The sequence below is a fragment of the Chanodichthys erythropterus genome, chromosome 10 (genome assembly GCF_024489055.1).
Source record: "Chanodichthys erythropterus isolate Z2021 chromosome 10, ASM2448905v1, whole genome shotgun sequence".
Taxonomy (NCBI): Eukaryota; Metazoa; Chordata; class Actinopteri; order Cypriniformes; family Xenocyprididae; genus Chanodichthys; species Chanodichthys erythropterus.
In genome coordinates, this window is record NC_090230.1 from 55452569 (window position 1) to 55476766 (window position 24198).

Genomic DNA, 24198 nt, shown 5'->3' on the forward strand with positions numbered 1-24198 from the left:
GAGCAATCACATGATACCAAGTGTGGGAACAAAATCTATGGTGCTGTGAGGGGCTCTGGACGGGAGGGAATTTGCAGAAACACTCAGGGAAGAGATTCCCTCTCCCGCACTCTCCTGATTTTAATGGAAACATTCCATAGCACTGACACATACTGTAACTCTCTCTCTTACATACACACACAACACACGGCCGCAGTGAAATGTATCTAGAATGTATCAGTCAAAATATTTTCTCTGTAGAAGAACACATTTTTGAAGAGGTAAAGACGGGTTATGTGGAACACACAATAAATCTCTAATTGCACAGTTTGGAGTGAAGATTGTGAGTTTGACTCAATGCTTTATTTTCCATTGTTAAATCTTTGTCATTTGATCTGATTCTATTGAGCTCAACAGCTTTACTAAAGCAATAGAAATAGCTGGAGAAGATTTCTTTTTTGTTTTCAGTCCACAAATTATTCTTTTGAGCTGGTTATTTGAGTGATTCGATTGAACTGATTCATGTATGCGCTTCAGATGATCAGTGCAATCGATCACAGTTCGAAAGCGTGTCAAAATGATTATTTCCAAACTGTAAATGGTTAGTTCATCCAAACATTTAAATTCTGCATACTCTCATGTTGTTTTCACGTGTCATGCAATCATTTGAATGTCTGTTTACTTCAGTATATGCGCATTGCAATTTCTGTTCATCGTATAAAGCCATTGTGTCTCTTCAGAAGTTTTGGATTTAGATTAGACCACTTGAATTTTTTTTTTAAAAAATGCCTTTATGACATTTTTGAATCTTTTTTTTTTTTTTTAAGTTTTAGAGGAATGGACTTTTAAAATGTATGGACAGAAATCGCTCAGGTTTCATAAAAAAAATATATATCTTCATTTGTGTTTGGAAGTTGAACAAAAGTCTTGAACAAAAACTTTTTTCTCTCTCACATGTCTGTTTATGCTTGTTAAGTCCAAATCTACAGAGCCTCTGTACAAATAACTATGATACACATTATAATATCATTACTAACTTATTTAATATTCAGTATACATGCACGAAGTGTAAAACGAGAAGGGCATAACCTTATGAAAAAAGAAAACACGCAAATATCACTGTAGTACTTGGCCAAAAAAAGCATAGTAATAGTAAAGTACAGGTCCAATAAACCACAGGAGCACTGTTTGAGACTGTCTACGTAATTAAAAACACTGCGATAAACTACATAAAATGCTGCGGGGATTTTTTTTTTTTTTTTTGAAAGACTCAAATGAATCAGTGTATCATGTGAAGTACAGCAGTATGAACAGCAGCCAATCTCCTAAGAGATCTGAAATGATTGTGTTGTTGTCTGTACAATAAAGGTTCGGTTTGGACATCAGATGCATGAGGTAGAAAGACATCCACATCTTATAATATTCTGAATACAGAGAGCATTTCAGGTTCTGCTTTATAGTGGCTTGTTTCAACAGAAGTTCTTGTCTGTCAGAAGCACCTTGTTGCTACTTAAACAAGAAAAAGCACTTTAGTTCAGACTCTGTTCAGAATGAAATACTTGCATAATGCTGCTTGCAGTAGCCTTATATACTGCATACAAAAAAAACAAAAAAAAAAACAGTATGCAAAAAGATGTGCATTATGAAACAATTAACATACTGAACAGTAGTATGTTGTCGTCAATGTCGTCATATAACACAATGTTGCATGCTGAATCCTCATTATAATATAACCTTATATTATAATGAAAAAATAAGGTTAGTGCATTTTTAGTCCATTTATGTGCACAAACTCTTGCCAGCTTATCACTTGTCAAGCTGCAAAGAGAAGGTCATGTGGAGTGCAATGCATTGTGGGATACGACATTAGAATGATTCATGTCAAACAGACACGCATGCACAAGATATAAATTAAACTATTTTTCTTAAACGAAGTTACACCCAGGTTTTATATTAACCTGAAAACATAACCTTTACACATTGCACAAGCTCTCTTCTAAGTACAGAACCATCTGAGCTGCACATTTATTACTCTTTATTTAGACGAGAGAATTCTTGTTTGCATTTCTAATACACCTGCACTGGAACTCCTGACTAATCGTCCAGCAGACGAGATCGCTTTATGAAATCACATGCCTTAATAAGAGAGCACAGGGTTTCTCACATTTTGAAAATAACAGTTCAGGTCTGTTAAATAACTGAATCCTTGTGACTTATTCAAAGAGACCTCATTAATTGAAATGCTCAAAACAATCTGGTATTAACCTACAGACAAATCCTGAGCAGAATCTTTCCTGATTCAAGTTCACACTTGCCGGATCGGGTCCAATCTGTTTGTTGCTGGATGCAGAAAATAGGGATTAGCCATAAGGGAGATGAGCCGAGCAAGTGGCAATAATCTCCCTGAAGCCATCTTATCCTATTAGCTCCATTTATCACCTGCTAAAACGATCTGCTAGACCAACAGCCATCAGCAGAGAACCCCGTTGATATCCTGGGTAAAATCAATGCAAATGCCCATAGGAACCGAAAACCACAAAGGAGCTCTCTTATATCTCAATTGTTTCTCCTCAACAGCAATGGCATTAAATGGAATGTACCTTTGCTTAGGGTTGTGCGATATCGCGATTTTTGATCGTGAACGATTAGAATGTCTCCGCGATCTGCTTTTGAAGAAGTATTGTGCTACAGTAGGGCTGGATGATGTATCGCAAGCGATTTGGCAAAGGCTGCGATTATTTTTCGCACAGCTTGTCAGAGCTGTACAGCTCTGTTATCAGTAGTAAATGCTTCTCCATCTGAAAGCCAGAGGGCACTCTTGCGCAGAAAATCCAAATATGTCCTGGCACAGAAGTAGACAACACACCTCATTCCAGGAAATCCCTATGGGCATCATACTATGGCTGTAGCTGAATAAACAGAACACTGAAACGCTTTGATAAAACATGACTAATAAACACAAGACTGACGTATTCTGTGTAAGAAGCTACATCATCTCACATCTCACTCATCTTATGAAGTGAGTTTGGAGTAAACAGTTGGGAGTTATTAAATGTTGTATTTTGTTGGACAACATGCTTCTTATGCCTGGAAAGATGTTTAACGCATGTTGCTTTTTCAAATGTACATTATAAGCGACTCAAACTTGCAGTGCTTTCAGATGGATTAGCATTTGGAGCCATAATTCGTTGACAAGCTGCGAATAAAAAAAATAAATAAAATCGCACTAATTGCATTTTAGAGCGATTTCATTGTTATTTTTTGTACCGTGCAGCCCTATGCTACAGTGCATTAAACCACACACGGTTTAGATAAATACAGTCAGTTACGTCTGTATATTAGATCCGTGCATGAGGTTTTAAAGGTGCTTTTTGTAAGAATGACAGCTAGTGGTTGAAATGGGTACTGCATTCCAAGTTCAAAATATTGTTTGCCCCGCCCCCTCCTCCTCAGACTCTACGCTCTCACGGGTTGCCAGTTTGAAGACACGCAAAAGGAGCGAGCTCAACTGACATTGGAAGGCAAGGAGACTTAAACACTGCAAGATAATTAGTTGATTTATTGATTCATGATGAGTTGATATCATGTTTTAATATGCTCCTGTTCATAGAGATTTTTAGATGGATGCTGAGGCTTTTTAGGTCAGGTAGAATCTGCGATCTCTGACCCAGTTTGTTCGCTGGCTTCCATGGCTGCAATTCGTTGCATGCGTTTTCCGCCAACCAGCAACCCGGGGTGACGAAATACTATTGGGTAAATTGGCAATGTGCACTCTTGCCCAGACCGAAACAAAAACAGAAATTCCGACACGGAACGCAAATTTCAAAGTAAAATAACTGGCTGTAGCAATGGTTTTCAGAGAAATGAGTTTGTGAACTCAGCATGTTTAATAAATATCTGCCAACATATGTTTTTTTATGCTTTAGTACAGTCAAAAACTTACATAAAGCACCTTTAAAGTGACAGCAGCCTAATAAACCTGATTCTGCGTGTCATTAATGTTAATCAAACAACAAAAGACAGAAAAAAAATCACTTATTGCTCTTCACTGAATAACTTCAGTAGCCTTAATATGCATGAACCAGCATATAATTTACACAGTGAAGTCTACATACTGTTTTACAGTATGTCAACAACGGTCTTAAAATAGGCATGAAACGTAAGTTCCGATAGCCTTTTCTTTCCTATTGTGACGTATATCTGAGTGAAACGGCTTCTGGAACAAGAACAAATGTAGGGCAGGACATGATTTTGTCCGTGGGGAATTGATTGGATGGTTGTGCTTTGCTATTTGTCGATCTCATGTGAGTGACAGGTGGTCCTGTTGCTGCAAGAGGGAGGGGAAATTATTTTGATTAAAGATTAAGAGGCACATGAATTGAAATAATAAGGAACTGACAAGGGTCTATTTTGATTTCCTGGTGAATGGTTTCTATTTCTCCTAATTAATTTTTACAAGGAAACTTGATACATTGATGAGAAAATAAGAACTATGAGAGTTAAGTAACGTTATCCAAGTAATGACATTTCCCTCAGGGTCATTTTGATCGCATTTCTCAAAATCCCATGACAAGAGGATGCAGTACACCCATTCATTCCTTTATTATGAGATTGAACTGGGCCTAAAATGAGAATAAACACACAGAGACGTTAGCAGTCATTCCGGAACTCGAGTATCAGGACTGATTCACTGATTTCGATCATTATACTCTCAAAGCCTTTAATACCAGTGACAAACTAATCTGATCACTTAGTGAAAGGATCTGTTCACAGTAATCATCTGCCATCAACACAAACCCTGCTTTTACCTACATAACCTGTTCCGAGCAGGAAGTGATTGTGAAACAAAGGCATGAAGCGTTAATGTACCTGCGTAATGATACAAAGACAGTAAATTACTCATTAAACACAATATATGAGAGATTGCAGCAGATATGCCGCGTAAACCACACTGTCTTTCGATAGGAGACAGAATAGAAAACAGGATGTGTATGACAGAAGGTGGTTGATGTACTGCACCTGAACATTTAAACCTCATATTTGTCGATATTGTTCAAATAACACCTTTTATGTTCATTCGAAAACATCAAGTATGTTAAAATGTGATGTTTTGTGACATACACATGGGATAGCCGCCTAAACACAGTAAACATACTCACGTCTAGTCAGTCATGATACTCAATTCGTTATATTGTGAAAACCCGCTGGTGTATGAATATGTACACAAAAAAACAAAGCCCTAATCGCATAATGCTACAGAAAACCCTCGGATTTCACACGCAGTGGGAAGTAGAAAACAAATAAGCGTCTCTCGCCGTTCTTAGCATTATCTGGCTAACAGTGAGGAAGACAGAAAACACTGAGGCGAGACGCTGAAGGACAAATAAAATGTCTTGTACTCACCTTAAACTGAACCTTTCCGTTATTTTCCTTTCATTTACGAGGGATAAAAATCATTCAGCTAATCCATGAAGGTTAGTTCACGACTGGAGACACGGAAAAACATTACAAACCACGCGAAATACTGCGCTTGATGCTGGAAAGCCGAAGAAAGCTGCTGCTGCTAGCTGAGCGAGCTAATGCATTCTTCACCTCACAGCGCGACGGAAAGTTGCCCACAGCTGCTTGGAAGTTTCCTAGCTGATACAAAAGAAAATGGTTCGACGAGACAATGGAATTAGGTAAAAAGTGTCCTTATAATAAAAAGAGCGACCAAAAAGGTCGCCGGGACAATTGATTTACATTGAGCCGCGGAGGAGCAGTCATTGAAGTGATGGAGCAGTGAAGCAGCGCTCAAGCACTGGATAGTCTGCACTCTGCACTACAGTTGTGCTAATGGGGATGTTCGATTCGCCAGCGAACCGGTTCTTTTGAATGATTCGATCTACCCGATTCTGTAAATCCTTCGACTGGAAAATCAGAACGATTAGTAATCGTTATAGCTTATTTAAACGATTATTTAAAATAAACAAACTGTAATATTTATTTTACTACAAAAGCGAACACTTAAATTGTCCCGTGGGGATTTCTGGGAACAGTGTGTGATATATTCAATGAATCAGTGAATCTTATTGAAATGAATCATTCGAAACGAACCGACTCGCTAAAATGAATCGTACTTCTCAGCTCTGATGCTAAAGTAGGGTTGGGGGGGTTACATCAGGTCCAATTGGCCTCCGTCGAACCCCAACACAGAGCAACAGCTGACAGGCGTACAGTTTAATCCAATGGAAAATGTGAGTCTCCGGTAACGAATTATTATCTCCCAATTGAAGGCAACGGGAGGAAGAGCCTCGATCACGTTTCCGTCGCAAGGTTAGTTGGTTGGTTGGCTGGATTTCTGCTATGCGTTGTAATTTGACTTCGTTGCTTATTCAGAGAATTTCAAATGTGAATGTTCGTCAGGGGTCTGAGTCCTGGTTTTATCATGGCTTTAACACTAAGAGGGGCAAAAAGACAACATTTATTAATTTTCTCCGTTAGGTCAGAATGCGAATTCAGTGAACAAATGGCTAATTTGTAAGAATGTAATGTCTTACAAAGAGCTCGTAAAATAATTGTAGAAAATGGCAATATGGCAACAGAAAAGTAGTGGTATTTAATATCTAGTTCATAATGTATGTAATAATGACAAAATATTTGTTGCTGAAAAACTTTATTGCTCAAAAACAACGTCTAAATCTGTTTATTTAAAGGACTAATAGTGGCTCATATATCTAACGGTTGGTATTTGTCTCCCCCTAGTGTCCACCTGTTGTCACTGTCACTTTAAATCGTCAATGACGGGAGTCTTCGACTTTTCAGGCCAGTGAACCTTTGTGGATGTGGCATGAAGTACTGCATAAAATGAGGCAGTACAAGTCTGGTTTATAATAACATGCGTGCAGCACCATAATAATGTATTTACATCCTTATTTACATAATGTTATGATGCTTATATTGAAAATCCATTCAAATGTTTATCATGGAAATACAGATTTACTTTTTGCACTTTACACTTTAATTTCACGTAACTTAATGGCTCTTTTTCTCCTTAACTTTAGTTTTGAAGTTAACTTAATATTGTATTTTATTAGTGTATAATTGTTTTTCCACTAAAAAAAAGGTTTTTGGCACCATTCTTTTCACTCAGGACTCAATTTGCATAAAAGCATATACCCACCTTTATTCAAATTTGTAATTGATTACTAATGAAGCAAAACACCTGGAAGGAATACAACTTGAAATGTAGAATTATTAAGACTAAGGATATATGTGTCATTGGACTATATATATTCAGAAAAGTTGGTTTGCTGTAGTTCACAGTCCAATGTCAATGAGAGTTTTGTTCTGTAATTGTTTGGACGAGTCCTTTACAACGAAAAAATGCATCCTGGCATGGTTCACGACCCAGGAACGTTTTCAGCATATCCATGCCATCCACTGAACCTCCCGTTTCCAGGACCACACGCCTGTATTCCCGGCCCACCTGCACGTCAAAACACACACATACACATCTGTTTATCAGAAGACGACAAACTGAAACATAATTATAACATATGATTACGTGATGTTGTCACTGATACACTGCAATTTTCGATATCATTTTACTCATCCAATCTAAATTATAACAACGAAACAAGCGATGTCTGTAAAGCTGCTGAAACGACACGTATTGTGAAAGCGCTACAAAAATAATCTTGCTCCAAATGCATTGCAGACCTATCCTTCAACAGTAATATGACTAACTATGACACAACATTCACTCATTTGCACAACAATTGTATGAACATTTTTAGCTAATACTATTCATGAGGTATCTATTATTATTTTAAATATTATTTATCCATTCTTGGAAGATAATCACTCTACAGCAGTTTCACATAATGATCATGTGCGTCAGTCTTGATAAGAGGCTGCTACATGCCCTAAATGGAAATATAAATGTGGAAATGCTGGTAAATAAGTCATGTGGTAACTATCATCTGCTATTATGACTCAGTTCTCAATGACGGTTCTCTATTAAAATGTACTTTGCCATGATGAGACAATCTAAACATGAATCACATGTTTTCTCAATTCACTCTCAACAATGGAAAGCTAAAATAACAAGACTGAAACCTTTGGATTCAAGATCCCCTCTTTTTTGAAGCGACTGAAGAAGATGTCCATGGAGTAGACTTCACTCCACAGGTAGCTGTAGTACTGACCGTCATATCCTCCGGCTAAATGACTGAAACTAGCCGTCATGTTTGTGCCTGCAGAAAACATGTAGAAATAAACATGGAATTAACGCTTAACCCTCAAGCACTGTTCGATTTCTGGTTACAGCCTGTATGGCCTAAATTAATTTAATACAATTCCCCAAAAATCACACTATGAAAAAAAAAAAAAACATACAATCATGTACAAATAATTAACTTTTAATACCAATACTTTTCACACATTACAAAGAATAATTATCTGAAATTATAATTTATAAAAATGTTTTTAACCACTATTTTTAAGACTGCCCCACCCCGCACAGAACACACAAGACACCAGGGAAGAGAAAAAGGTTTCTGAGTAATACAATTTAAATCAAGCAAGAGGGTCATCGCCATTTCTTTAGCCATATCAAACGCAACACTAAAACACATCTGTTTATCACAAGTTTATGTTGAAAAAGAATGGAAAAGCAGCGTAGTGAAAAGGAAAAACGTGTTCTGTGTGAACGAAGAACTGAGAGTTCCATATGCAGATGAGCTGTTGTGATTAGCTAAGCTCTTTGCATGTGAAATGAGTGTTCACACCAAGCTGCTGATCACTGAAAAGTCACTGATGTGTTAATGTGCTCATAGATGAGGTGTCATAAGTGTGTTGAGACTCATTGCCTGTGTATGTGTTTATGACCTGGTGTGGCTGGGATTCCCAGGATGTCTTTGCTGTGCTTGGCAAACTCGGCGGCAGTATCTGCTCTGTCTTTAGTGTGGAGAGTTTGGTCAGCTTTACTGAGAACAATCTGCCTGAGGTTCATCAGACCTGCGGACAGAGACAGTTTGAAAATGACAAACTGATGTATATTTGAAAACCATTATTTTTGTGTGTTTACCACTTTACCTCAAATGCTGTATGTATAGAAGATATTTAAAGTAACAGGAAAAGCTGTCAGATCAGAATAATGTTTCAGTAGTAAACTGTTAATAGTTTAACTGTTTTTAAACAAAGCGTCAGGTTACAATTACTAATCTAATGCAAGGATGACCTAATCTGTCAGTAACCAATAAATATTTTATAATATGGCCAATAACTAAGACACGAATAGTACTCTGATCTTTAATCGGTAGTTTGTTTTTTAAAAACAGTGTTCAGACTAATCCCATTGTATTAATCCAAAATCAACATAAAGAAAACATATTTTAAATTAAGAAAATCCTATTTTTAAGACCACTACAATATTTTTGTGATATTTTAGTGACAACTAAGCAGATTTATTCCCAAATTCCCATTACTTTAATAAGTCAAATCAAGTCATCTTCAGTTATATGGCGCTTTTTACAATACAGAAAGCAGCTTCACAGTGATAATTGAAAAATTAATGGACAGAGATTGTTTTGGCTTTACAGCAGCTCTAGGAAAAAGTTATTATCGAGCTATATAAGTTTTTGATTGAATCACTTCAGTTGTAAAAATCATTAATTATTAATTTAGGGGCCGCTTACATGACACCTTTTTAATTGAAAACAGAAGACTTTTAATGCGTTCTTGCTGTTTATTTATGTGCTTAGCCTGCAGGTATGCGCATTTGAATGTGTATGTGCGCAGACGCTTAGACTTTCTTTACAAAGTGGCATCGCCAAATTACTTGTCTGGTCCACATAATACAGAATTATATAAAAAAAAATTTGCATGTGTTGTACTACCTTTATTCTTATTAAAAAAATTTAAAATAAGATAAAACGTAATAAAATATAAAAATAAAATAAATAAAAAAGCATTACATAGTGAATCTAATGAGAATCACCATTGAGAATGAGAATTAAAAAATCTTTGTGTTCCTATCTTAATGTTCCTATAGGCTTCATTTAGGCTACTTTATGCAAAATATAATTTTATGTTAATATTTGTTAGGCCTATAATTTTCGGTCTAAATATGTTACATTCCTCTGAATAATCTTCCCTCAAAATAAATTCAAATTAGGGGTGTGCGATATTTACAAAAAAGATCTCTATATTTTCTGGGATTTTGTTGATAACGATGATCAGATGATATTCTGCTGAGTGTGTCATTGTGCTGCTTCCTTGGCAGGTTTAGGACAGCTGTCTACAGTTTTTGTCATTCTTCATATTTTGTGGTGGTTAGTTTGCAGCAGTAACAAAAAATACAATTTCCAACAAAAATAGATTTTTAAATAGATTTTTACCTTTTATCTCCATTTTTACCTTTATAAGGGTATTTTTTCTTACCCAATTAAATGTCACCTATACATCATTTATTATGTGAAATTATTACATTTAATCAATAAATTCAATTGGCATAATATGACACTATAGGGCTGTTACAGATCAAATGAAATCAGTACACAAAACAAAATCCATCCTTGCAATGCAGAGGAAACACAGAGGGTCTCATTCATGAAACATGAGCAGAATGAATTTTTGTGTAAATCGTGTGTAAAGTGGTTCTGGCGTAAATTTTCGGATTCATTAAAATATTAGTATTTTCCAAATGTTAGTTGGTACGAAAAAGAAATCTACACCTGCTCCCAGCCACGCGTAAATAGTGCGTTTAACATCCGAACGTTTTGCTCATTAATAAGGCTGCATTTTAATTCACCTTAATAAGGTACATATTTACACAGCATTTTGAAAAAATATTTTATATAGTAATTATGTACGTTTTTTCTTTTTACTTTTATTGTGAGAGCCAGTAATAGCATCTGCAAACGGAGCACTTTAATCAAATAATTCATTGATTTCAATACGGTTGGGCAAACTAATGGCCCTTTAATTGTTATGGAACTTGTTTCCTATAAAATGGCCAAAATCCTTCGTTTGTGTCATAATATGATGCCCATATATAGTTGTCAGTCGGATTTAATGGGCGGGATTTATGGTAATTGAGAATGAGCGTGCACACACGTCCCATTTACGACTGATTGGAATTCATTAACACACACACACACACACACACAAACATTTCACTATCACTTCTGATGTTTACGAAGTATTTGTGAAACAGGAGAAGAGTTTTCGGGAAGGTCTCTTTACGCGCAAATCACTCACATATTTACTCATATATTTACCAATGTTTCATGAATGAGACCCAGAAAGTGTATCTGAAGTGGCATTCAGATGCATTTACACAGACGGTTTAATGCAGTTCTGAAGTGACAAATGCATATAACCTACAGTTACAAAAGCATAATGTTTTGATGTTTTAAAAATAAAACACTAGCGAAATGATTGTAAAATTGAAAAGATACTTTGCTTTGGTACTCTTTTCACATCTAAGGTGTACATTTTCAAAACTCTTAGTACAAAAACCAAAACCGATCACACTTGTAACACAGCTAGTCATTGTTTCAAAACTTGATCTCATGCTTTCATTCTAGCTATTTTCATTTCACATAATCACTGTTTCAAAACACAAGGTCATTGTGATATGCAATGAGAACATTTGGTTTAATCACCGAAACACAACAGTATGATCTTCTTTCAATTTAGTACTTTTAACAATCAGTTCATTCAATAGCAAACAATGCAAGATACATGTTTCAAATCACCCTTGTTGCTGAAATAATTACAGTTACATGATGCCACATTAGAAAATACACTCACATTACCTAAATTACATAATTGGCATAAAATCCATGTTTGCAATTGTATCTATTCAGTGTGTTATCAAAAGGTGTGATGAAGTTATGAAATGGCCATGAGGTTTTGTGTGAGGAAAGAGTGTGCTGCCAATACAGGAAATGTTCTCACTGTACCATATGACTGAATCTATACTGTAGTTGATCTTTACAGATGAAGGGTGAGTTACAGTAATGTGGCAGTCTCTACCATGGTAATCTGTTTACAGTGTCACATAACATACATACTGTAATGTAAAATGCTGCTCTTCTTCTGATGTATATCTGATCAATCTGATGTTATAAAGTCATTGACTGTTTCCCTGTTTTCCCTTGTACTCTTTCCTGCTCTGTTCACAAATTGCAAATATTTCTGTCACACACACACACACACACACACACAGACACACACACAGACACACACACACGTTTTATGTGGACATTCCATTGTTGTAATGGTTTTTATACTTTACAAACTGTATATTTTATCCCCTACCCCTAACCTACCCATCACAGAAAACTTTCTGATATTTTAGATTTTCAAAAAAGATGTCTGTATGATTTATAATGTTCCCACAAGGTCAGAATTTACTGGTATTACTATTCTTGTGGGAGCATTTGGTTCCCATAACGTAGGGAAATACCATGACAACACACACACTTTGAACATAGTGGTTAGAATCTAAGATAAATAACTTATAATGTAAAATAAAAATTAATTACTTATGATTATCTGTATCGAAAAATTCAAACAAAGTAGAAACTATATCTATACAATCTGTATTTACAGAAATCACCAAATGATCCACTGATTAACCATTAAGATCAATTGGATTAAATAATAGACAAGTGTATTAAACTGAACGAAAAGAGATCCAAATGAAAAGTTTTATAGTAATTGCAGTATGAAAAGCAGTTACTGTGAATGAAACATTTATATAGGTGAAACACTTATTTTGCATAGTGAAAAGGATACTTTGTTATTTTGTGTATTGTACTAACACAACTGAAAACATGCTGAAATGTTTGAAAAAAGTGCACTTTTGATGTGCACTTTTAAATAAACAGATAAAATGTGACTTTTATCTGTTGTGATATTAGTACTAAGAGTTTTGAAAATTTACCAATTGCTTGTTAAAATTGCACCAAAGCAATAATAAAAAAAAACTGTAAATATGAAACTAAAGCCAACAGTAGGTGGCAGCAAGGCATTTTTAATGAGCGATTCATTGTGTCATTAATTCAACCGATTCGTTCAAGTAGACTGATTCATTCAACACCACTGTGTATCGCTCAGAGTCGCAAAAAAATTCTGCCGTGGATTTTTGTGGACTGTTACGTAACAGTCGGGATCATTAATATGTACGCACCCAATATTTGCATATGCCAGCCCATGTTCAAGGCATTAGACAAGGGCAGCCAGTATTAACGTCTGGATGTGCACAGCTGAATCATCAGACTAGGTAAGCAAACAAGAAAATGGCAGATGGAGCAATAATAACTGACATGATCCATGATATTTTTAGTGATATTTGTAAACTGTCTTTCTAAATGTTTTGTTAGCATGTTGCTAATGTACTGTTAAATGTGGTTAAAGTTACCATCGTTTCTTACTGTATTCACAGAGACAAGAGCCGTCGCTATTTTCATTTTTAAACACTTGCAGTCTGTATAATTCATAAACACAACTTCATTCTTTATAAATCTCTCCAACAGTGTAGCATTAGCCGTTAGCCACAGAGCACTATCAAACTCATTCAGAATCAAATGTAAACATCTAAATAAATACTATATTTACGCAATTAGACATGCTGCATGACGAACACTTTGTAAAGATCCATTTTGAGGGTTATATTAGCTGTGTGAACTTTGTTTATGCTGTTTAAGGCAAGCGCGAGCTCCGTGGGTGGGGAGCGTGAGCATTTAAAGGGCCCGCAGTCTAAATCACCTCATATTTAATGATGCCCCAAAGTTAAAGAAATTAATTAAAAAAAATCTATGGGGTATTTTGAGCTGAAACTTCACAGACACATTCAGGGGACACCTTAGACTTATATTACATCTTTAAAAAGACGTTCTACGTCACCTTTAAACTGTTGTATAAAATCAATATTGCATTTGCAATCAAGCAAATATTTGAGAAAAAAACGGCACTCTTTGTCTGATTGCTTACTCATACAAGGGCATTTTTACTACATTTTAAGTAAATCATGCAGCGGGAGCATGCACTCTAAATGCACTTGCGCAGTAGTCTAACCTAAACCAAAAAGGCTATTGTATGCACTCACTAGGCATGGTTTTGTTTGGTTTTTGCAAAGTGAGGGACATACTCGATAATGTAAGATTGCACATCGTTAAACAATATTATCGTAGATGATATTGCACACCCCTAGTTCAAACATTCAAACATACAGATGTTGATTATAAAGATGTAGTGTGAATGTGGGGTCAAATCTGACCTGTGTTGGCCACTCTAGATGCAATGAGTTTATCCAGCAGACCATCTGGGATCGGGCTGCCATCTTTGTAGTGGCGGGACATCCTCCTGAGAGGCTCCTTCTCCCAAACCCAGTTCTCTAGCATTTGAGATGGCACCTCCACAAAATCAGTCTCCACCTGTGTCCCACTGAACTCTGCATAGTGGGTCTGGGACATGCAAGTTGCCACAGAAAATCACATTTGGTACCACTAGTTATATTTCTTTTGATTTGAGATTTTCATTCAGTGTAGTCTCAGGCCTTTGGACCCTCTTTATGTTTGAGAATACTGACGTACCCTGGAGCAGAGCTCATGCATGACATGTCCAAACTCATGGAAGAAGGTCTCCACCTCATGGTGCTGCAGTAAGGAAGGCCAGTTGGTTGTGGGTTTTGTGAAGTTGGCCACCATGGCGGCCACAGGCATCCTACGATTCCCATCAGGCCCAAGACATCCTGGCTGGAGCCCAAAGCATGCTGCATGGCCATACTTACCCTCCCTGAAGAGTAAAACAGACCAATAAATCTGGATCAAGACTATTTCAGGTCATTACTTCATTGGCAAGTTCCTTAGAAGGTCATGAAGTATTAATCAGATCTGCAGATCTGCACTGGGCTGTGGTAAGTTATGGTTTCAGGGTTATTTTTAGTATTATTTATGCAGGTTTTCTGCAGATTTCAACAGGCTAAATGTAAGACTTTTTAAGACCATTATGAATGCAATTTAATACTTATTTCATGTCCAAAATTGATTCAATTCACATTCAACATGAACATTCAATATGACTACACAGAACTGTGTGTAATCAATAAACTGATGGGCTAAAACAAAATAAAAAATAACAAATAAAATGTTAAAAGGAAACAACTATTTTCTATGGCTTTGTAAACCCATTTTCCAAATTTGCATTGGCCCTGCGTTCCATTCCTTGGAACGCACTTCTGCGTCATCTTGCCAAGCCAATTAAGGATGCACCATTGTCGCATAAAGTGTATATGCTGCTTGTCTGCACAATCAATCATGGAAGCGAAGTGTCCTTCAGTTGTACCCTTCAAAATCCTTCAGTCTGAATGGCCCTTTGAGGTGGCCAGTTTTGAGACATTTTAAGGCCTAAAATTCAGATGACTTTAGATGGACTTTAGACTTTTTAAGAATCCACAGAATGTACTATTTTAGTATAGCTTGTATTTTTATATTTTTAGTTTTCATTTTAATTTTTTTACATTTTTGTAATTTGTTAAAGTGCTTCCATCATTTTTATACATTTTTTGGGGGGTAACACTTGACAGGAAAGTTCTCATTTGTCAACATTAGTTAAGGCACAATGTTCGATATATTCCTGCATTATTAATTAACCTTTGTTAATGTTATGTAATGTTAAAATGTTCATATTAATTTTATTCACTGCATTAACTAAAGTAAACAGATAGAACTTTCAATCTTAAAATGTATTAGTAAATGTTGAGATTAACATCAACTAAGATTAATAAATGCTGAAGTGTTGTTCATTGTTGGTTAATGTTAACTTGTGTAGTTAACTAATGTTAACAAATGAAACCTTATTGTAAAGTGTTATCACTTTTTAAATATTTCTATTTTTAATTTATTTTTATTTCAGTTTTAATAATTTAATAACTTATTTTTTTCAGTTAGCTGCCAAGGCATCATTTTTCATTTTCATTTAAATTAATCTAAAACTTAATCTAATATTTTAAGCTTTTAAATGTAATATTTTATTTTATTTGTGCATTCCAATTAACATGATTAAAATTTTATTAGCGTTAGTTAACAATAACAACACTGGCCAGGGGTCATGGGTCAATGACATAAAAAAAGTGTTTATGATTAAAAAAATCTATAGAACTGAACTCTTTGTGTCATTTTTCATATGGTTTTGAAACTTAAACAAGTTTAATTTAATGACTAAAAATGTAATGTGAAGTAACCATAAGGAAAAAAGTAATAAGATATCTTCCTTACACATTTAACACATCTTAATCATTATTTTTCATGGTAATTTTATTTTTTTAATATTTATGAATTTTTATTTCATAGTTATTAAATTTATTTTTAATTTATAATGTATACTTATTGTCACGTTTCCGCCCGCTTTTTCCTTCCACTCCCCACCAGAGGTCATTGTTTTACCATTAAGACTTTTTCAATGCACAAACGCAGTCAATTCACTTTGGACTACATTTCCCACAATCCCTTAGCTAGGCACTGATCACACTCACACCTGTTTCCCATCAGGTTCCCTTTATAAGCTGCACTCCTTCGCACACACTTGGCTGAGTATTGTTATGCCTTTGTTCGACCTTGTCTCCGTGTTCCTTGCCTTGCCTGTGTTTTTGACCCTGGACTGTGACTTGACTGGATTCACGAAGCTCAGAATTGATTTGACTTGGTTCACGACGATCCAGTCAAGTCACAGCTGATCTTCGTGAGTCCAGGGTCAAAAACACAGGCAAGGCAAGGAACAAGGAACACAGAGACAAGGTTGAACAAAGACTTAACAATACTCAGCCAAGTATGTGTGAAGACGTGCAGCTTCTAAAGGGAACCTGATGGGAAACAGGTGTGAGTGTGATCAGTGCCTAGCTGAGGGATTGTGGGAAATGTAGTCCAGAGTGAAGTGACTGCATGTGTGCAAAGTCTTTTCGTTGAAACAGTGACCTCTGGTGAGGAGTGGAAGGAAGCAGTGGGCGGAAACGTGACACTTATGCTTTTGGGAGTCACACCACATGACATTATACAGTTAAACTAATCTTCTCTTCTTATAATTTGATGTGGTGCAACTATATATAGACTTATTGACATGGATCTCCTCTCTATGATATAATTTCCTGCTTTAAGTGTTTTTTGTTTGTTTGTTTTTGAATGTTGGTTGCACCACTTGACTTTGGTGGACCAGCATAGCTATTCTGTTTTCTAGCAAAACTAAGTTGATAAAGCTGATTGTTTCTGCTAAAGCTTGTTGACCAAGGAAAACCAATTAGACAATCCGAATCATAACAAATGCTGGCAAAAAAAGAAACACTTTTAGTGAATGACTAGAATGGTTTACCTGGGATGCAAGTCCAAGTAAAACTGTCCAATCTCATCTCCAGTCACAGAGTCCAGCACCGAGTACAGTTTGACGCTATCATGCCACACATGGGCGTTCTCCACCTGCTGGAACGTCAGACCCAACAGATCCTGATATATATTTAGCAGGCCCTCAGTCACCACCTCCAGAGGGAAGTACTCGATCAGTTTGTCCTTATCCACCGCGAACTTCACTTGTTCCACCTGGTTCATGTAGTAGGGCATGTCCCATGCGTGCAGCTGTCCGTCAAAGGCCAAGCCCCGCCTCTCACAGTCAGCTTGTTTGAGTGACAACAGGTACTGCCGCTCCTGCTCGCCCACTGGTCTCAACCTCTTATACAACTCATCTATTGAGTACCAAAAACATTTTGGTTATATAACACTCATTTAGACATGTGGAAAACTGTTCAGAGCTTAAACACTATGAGCACCTGCCAAAATATCTCTGACCTGCTGAAGCAATGATCTATGACACTCCTGAAGGAGCCTTGTGATATCTGGCACCAAAACATTAGCAGCAGCCCCTGCACATTGTGAGGTGAAGTGACTGCAGTTAGGACTTTATGTACCAAAACATCCCACAAATGCTTTGGATTGGATTGAGATATGGGGTATTTGGAAGCCAGGGCAACACCCAGAACTCAAGTTACTCAATCCATTCCTGAACAGTGTGTTCTGGGTGACAGGATGTATTATCCTGCTGAATGCTGCCATAGCCTTTTCTGTCACGTCTAACACATTGACTATGACAACCGACTGATATAGCCCAGAGTTTTACACATGCAGTTGATACAAAATAATCACCACGATTTGCTTCGCTTGTGTTGTGAGTGGTCATAATGTTTGACCACTTTCTATTCATCAAAAAAATGGAAATAAGAAAAATGTATCATAGTTTCCACAACAATATTAAGCAGCACAACTGTTTTAACATTGATAATAATGAGAAATGTTTCTTAAGCATCAAATGAGCATATTAAAATGATTTCTGAAGGATCATGTGACACTGAAGATTGGAGTAATGATGCGTAAAATTCAGCTTTGATCACAGGAATAAATATTAAAATATATTCAAACAGTAAACAGTTAGGTTACAGTTTATTTTAAGTGTCTGTGTTAATTATACATTTAAAAACAGTAATATTAACTAACTACATCATGTACTTAGTATTAGTGTCAGGATTAAGTTTTATTTTAGGGTTAGTTGCATTTAATTATGCATAATTTATAGTTATTACTAAGTAACTACATGTAATGTGTAACAAGGACATTGTAAAATATAGTGTTATTTTAAAGTGTAATGATATTTAAAAATATTACCGTTTTTACTGTATTATTGATCAAAGAAATGCAGCCTTGGTGAGCAGTATAGACTTCTTTAAAAAATATAAAAAACAAATCTTAGAATCTTATATATCTGCAATGTAATGATATTAAAACACCCTGAACGTTGCATACTGTACATTTTAATATTTCTTTATGCGTTCAAATGTTGCAGATAGGTGTTCTTATTTGATTCTAGTTATTTTCAAATATTTTTGACTGAATAATGTGTAAAATAATTTACTGATTAACCAATATTGTGGTTACACTTTATTTTAGGTGTCCTTGTTACAATGTAATTGTACATTTAAGTACCGGGTAATATTAATTAACTACACGTACTTACTACATAATTAGGGTTAGTTTGGTTTAGGTGCTTGTAATTATGCATAATTTACTGTTATTACTATAGTAAGTACTATGTAACAGCGACACTAAAAAGTGTTACCAGTATTTCTACTCAAAATTCACTAAACAAATTCAAAACAATATTTTTGTCAATTTTAGTCAAAACAACACTAGTTGTCAGATTCCTATAAATGAAATTTGTTTTCTATCGATTAATATTGTCCATTTAATTTAATATAGTATCTATCATTTTATGATTAAAAATAAATAGTCATAAACTACAGCAAACCACAAGCAAAAAACTACAAGAGGAGTCTATGCTACACCACAGACACACGACAACATAGTAAAACTGTCATGTCACTTTAACAGCTGAACATGAGGACAAGGGTCACCAAACTGCCTGTCACTCCAGACTTAACCTGTGCATGCCTGAATGTAGGTGCTGATCCTTCACAGAATAAACTGGATAAAAAGACAAAGAATACATACCAAGAAATCGTGCCACATTCTCTGAATTTTTGGCCATGGTCATTTCCAGCACGTAATTGGCATGGCTGCTGAAGCCCAGTAGTTTGGCTAGCCTTGCCCGCAGCTCAATCAGCTGTTCAAGAATAGCAGTGTTCACCTGTAAACATTGAAAAAATGTTAATACTGCATAACAAGGACACGACTTTTAGGCTTAATTTCTATGACTTGACAAGGCTGAAAAACAGTTTCAAATTCCCTTTTCTCCTGAAAAACAATTTATTCATTCCAGTTGTGCTGGAAGCCTAACTGAACCCAAAGTCTCATTAAAGGACATGCAAGTTGAACCTACATCCTTGCACCTGCTGTGAAAGGCCATCTCCATCTTCCTCCTGGTTTCGGGAACATGACATCTTTTCATCAGGGGGAAGTAGTGGGGATACGCAAGGGTGACTATATACCGCCCATCTTCTGTTTTCTCCAGACCATTCACGTAGCTTTCCACAAGACCCACTTGAGAAAGGAAGGAGGAAAAGTGTGTCCAAGATAAATTCACAAAAGGGGCTTTTGCACCAGGTAGTTCTAGGAACTCAGTAATAGGAACTAGCCACAGGACGGTCCCTCGCGAACTCAATATTCACATAGGGCCATTTTCCTAGTTGCATTCCATGTTCCTGGAGTTTGTGGAGTAAGTATATGTAAACTTTTTAAAAATGGCGGGTGGCGGAGTTTCGTATGACGTGTGTATGGCCAATCAACGTATACTTACGTCACTGGTAGTTCCTATTGTGCTGGTTTAGATCCTACTCTGAAGTAGGAACTAATTTAGTCCCCTCAAAAGGTGTTCCTATAAACAAAATCGTTCCCAGGCCCTGCGGTATAAACACGCCAAAAAGCGTGTACTTCCTCCAATAGTTATAGGAACTATGAAAATGTTCCTCCAGTGCGAAAGCCCCTTAAAACAGCTCTTATACTGCAGATAAACATGCTTACCGAGCTCTTCTTGCGAGAACAACAGCACTGTACTTTCTTCATTCAAATTTTGGTTGAAATCTATGGAGAGTTCACTTATTTGCTTAGAGATTGACTTGACTTCCTGAGAAAAAACACATAGAAAGACAAATAAAAATAACTAGATTTTTACATTGTCCAGTGAAGATTTTCTGCTTGCTCAATCAGACCGAAAGTCCAAATTTCTCCTTGCCTTGCCAATGCTTTCATGTTTTCACTGACCCCAACACAAAATTATAAATTATAATTTGTTATTAATTTAAATGTATTAATTTATATATAAAGATAATTTATAATGATTTAACATTTGTATTTCTCAATTTTGACAAATATAAATGTATTTTATTCAATGCTAAGTGTTTTTTAAAATAGCTCAAATGTATCAATTTATATGTACATTTATAATTTTAATGTTATGTTTAATTTTTATATGAATAATTTCACATTTAGATATTAAACTTAAAATTAGAATTTTTATATGTAAAAACAACTTTTAAACATGATTTTACATTTATTACTTAATATTTTCGAATTATTTAAAAAATAGATTATTATACATTTTTCACACATATAAATGTTTTTTTTCAATGCTAAGTTTTCTTTTTTGCAATAATAGCTATAATGTATACAGTTCAAATCCACATGGCTATGACACCAGCACTGTTTTCTAAACAAAATGTAAGTGCATTGTAAGAGGAATTTTATTTTATATATGTAAGAGGATTTTAGCAGCAGATGGTGTCTGTGTCATTTTTATGGCAGAACAAGTTACACACCAAAGTGTAATAGTGAGGTTTATTTCAAATTTGTTCAAATCACTAAAAACTAAATACTGTCAAGTATGACCAATAGTAATAGAGACACACCAAACCAAACCTACTTCTTGTATATCCTTAGACAAGTGCAATCCATTCCGTTTCCCTAATTTTATCAGTCGTCCCAGGAATCTCTCAGACTCAGGCAATATATCACTGGATTGTTTTTCCTATAAAGATAAAGAGGGAAATGCTGAGACAGTGCGTCAGTGAATGCCTGAAGTTATGTTTACTGCTACGGATCTGACACCAAGCCAGACTGACATGGGCCCGACACCGTACTAGCGTCACATGATTTCCTGTGAATGGAATCTTCCACAGGGTCAATGAGGACTCCATACAGGCCTTCAGAAGAAATAGTGGGATCACTTCATTACAGCTCAATTAAATGTAAATGCCCTGGAGTGCGGACAGCCTCGTTACATGATTGTTATTGGAGTAAAATGGCGCAAACTAGTGTCACTGCTCACTCCAAAAAAGATTTCCACTCAAATAATCATTTGAATTTGAGAAATTTGCAATATGAAACTGTTTTGGACAAAGCCTCAATGAGCTCGGCCAACACTGCCAAATGCCTCATTTTATGGGTCACCCCTATGAAACTGGACCTGGTTGCCAACTTGCCAGATGTCGTTTTAGTACCCAGAGATTAAGTTCTCCATTGATGAGTGATGACAGAGGTCATTCATTCAAGAAAACTGCCCAATAAACTGTAATAAGCAGGTGGTAACAATATTAATAAATAAAGTTTAACATTGAAAAATACTGATTCAAATCAACTTATTACATAAAGTAAACTACTAATCAGTTTGTTAGAGATTTCTGCCTCTCCATTGAAAGTCTATTACACCAAATCTTTGAAAAGTTCATAAAGACATTGTAAAAGTAATCCATATGAATAGATTTAAACCTAAACTGCATCCAAAAGCGCATACTGTTCAGTAGGTTGCTTTGAAATTTGGTTTGAAACTTTGCGACCGTTAAAAAGGTACATTCACATCCACACACATATATAGAGCATTCAGATTTGGTAAATGGAGACTGAAATGTGCTTGCTTGACATGCAAAAACAAGTAAGCTAATGTAAAAGTCTCATTGTAAGTCTGGCCTGAGCTGCCATTGACCATATGGATTACTCTTACGATTTATGAACTTTTTAAAGCTTTTCATTTTTGACAAATAGACTTTCAATGGAGGGACAGGAATCTCTCAGGTTTCATTAAAAATATCTTCAATTGTGTTTTTAAAATGAGTGGGTTTGGATTAGAGCGACATAAGGGAGAGTAAATAATGACAGAATGTTTGGGCGAACTATCTCTTTAAGAATCATCTGGGGACTGTTTGCATGAGTACTGCATATTTAGACATTATAGTAATTTGATATAGAAATTTTTGTATAAATAGTGGAGATATTTGGATGGAGGGCTAGTGGTTAGTGCACATGCTCTGACACATTAAGCTATGAAAATCATACGGGTGACGTGAATTCGAACCCAGCCCATTTTTCCTGTACTCTGTCCACTGTACCATTAATAAAATGAAATAAAATAAAATGGATGAGCACACAATAGCATAATTATTCAGGAACTACACTGGAATTATCAGAATACAACATCACACTGTAGTGTGTGGTACCTGCAGGGCTATAAGTCTCTGAAACACATCCGCCCTCATGCTCACTTCCACATCGAAAACAGACAGGCATTTATCAGCCTCGGTGCTCGCCAATCTGACCTCTTTACATGGAGAGACATACTGGGGGAAGTCCAACATATGACGTGAAGCTGAAACAGAGAACAGAAAAGTGAATATGACAGCACAAAGACGCAGATGAAAGAACTTCACGTTAACACAACACGAACGCTACCATTCAACACTCACCGGCATAATCTGCTTTTGCATTTGCAATGACTTGCAGAGTATTCTCAAAGCACACCTTCTCAATGTCCACTGACCCCACTGAGTCATAGGCTTGCTTTATCCGCTGGATCAGTCTCTGTGTCCGATGTTGGATCTCTTCTGGGGTCAGATCCCACCGCAGGTTGTTGTTCTTGTCAGCTGTGCTGGAGCAGCTGTGGGTGGATATGACTGATGCATTTTGAAGTGTCATTTTGAGCTTTGAGCTGGATGTAATGACTCTGCGTTAAATTAAAGAAAGAGCCAGTATTAATTCACTTTATTTCTTTCAGTAAAAAAGAATGAGCCAGTGCCCACTGAGCAAGCCTGCATGCATTGCATTGGCACTTGTATGCAAATTCTTGTAACTTTAGAAAAAGAAAAGCTACACATTACTGTGCATAATACTGACAGAAGAGAAACTGTGTGCTGTGTAGGGTCGCATGCTGTGAATGTTTTTCGTACTAACGATGGACACACTTTCACATGTCTGTCAAAATAGAGAATGCGAACCTGATCTGCTTGTGCTACACTTATATTACTTCACATATGCCAGTTACATTGCCTAGTTCTGAGAGAAGTCAATGAGATAACCTGACTAAACCAGATACTAAAGCTTTGTAAGGTAAGTCCGAGCATTTATAGCCTGTCTATGTGAGCGCAGTCACATTCAAGCATTCGGTTAGTAGTACCGATGGCAACAACATATACAGCATAAAGTGTGTTAAATAACACAATTCACAATACCTTCTTACCGCTCGTGCCACCACAGAAATGCCGAAGATAAACATGGCATGCCTATAACTTCATACGTGCAACGTGCAAGAATGGGATGCGACTCCTACCGTCACACTCGACTGTTACAAACCAATACTAGTACTACTACGATGAAGGCTTGGTATTTGAATATTAATTACGTAACCCGACGTTCGCCCGGCAAGACATTCTGATTGGCTACAAGGTAGACGTTGGGAACTAGT

General features: G+C 36.2%; 2 protein-coding genes across 6 annotated transcripts in view; both read right to left on the reverse strand.

Annotated features, from left to right (window-relative positions):
- Positions 1-5779, reverse strand: part of erbin (erbb2 interacting protein) — a 78003-nt gene extending 72224 nt beyond the window's left edge. For both annotated transcript variants that reach the window (XM_067398290.1, XM_067398289.1), the window contains exon 1: positions 5383-5779. The gene's annotated coding sequence lies outside the window, so the exon portion shown is untranslated. The remainder of the gene's footprint in view (positions 1-5382) is intronic.
- Positions 5780-6600: 821 nt separating this feature from the next.
- Positions 6601-24103, reverse strand: nln (neurolysin (metallopeptidase M3 family)). Of its 4 annotated transcripts, none has more exons than XM_067398295.1 (13): positions 23966-24103; positions 23204-23460; positions 23057-23106; positions 21388-21492; positions 20490-20592; positions 19849-20009; positions 19521-19656; positions 17338-17704; positions 14568-14769; positions 14252-14438; positions 8851-8979; positions 8080-8216; positions 6601-7447 (listed from the first exon to the last, which is right to left on the reverse strand). In XM_067398295.1, the coding sequence occupies exons 1-13, from the start codon at positions 24007-24009 to the stop codon at positions 7292-7294; spliced, it is 2034 nt and encodes a 677-aa protein (XP_067254396.1). In that variant the 5' UTR covers positions 24010-24103; the 3' UTR covers positions 6601-7291. The 4 variants fall into 4 exon arrangements, with proteins under 4 accessions (XP_067254396.1, XP_067254392.1, XP_067254394.1 ...); XM_067398291.1 differs by having other exon boundaries at positions 22958-23106; XM_067398293.1 differs by having other exon boundaries at positions 22958-23106; positions 24064-24081.
- Positions 24104-24198: the final 95 nt, after the last annotated feature.

Bases quoted from the DNA above. Each gene is read 5' to 3' on its own strand.
- nln (XM_067398291.1), bottom strand. From the start codon at position 24,009: ATGTTTATCTTCGGCATTTCTGTGGTGGCACGAGCGGTAAGAAG. The intron at 21,493-22,957 runs GTACCACACACT...TTATCTTTATAG, and splicing joins AGAGACTTATAGCCCTGCAG to GAAAAACAATCCAGTGATAT. The intron at 14,770-17,337 runs GTAAACCATTCT...TTTACTCTTCAG, and splicing joins TACTTGGACTTGCATCCCAG to GGAGGGTAAGTATGGCCATG.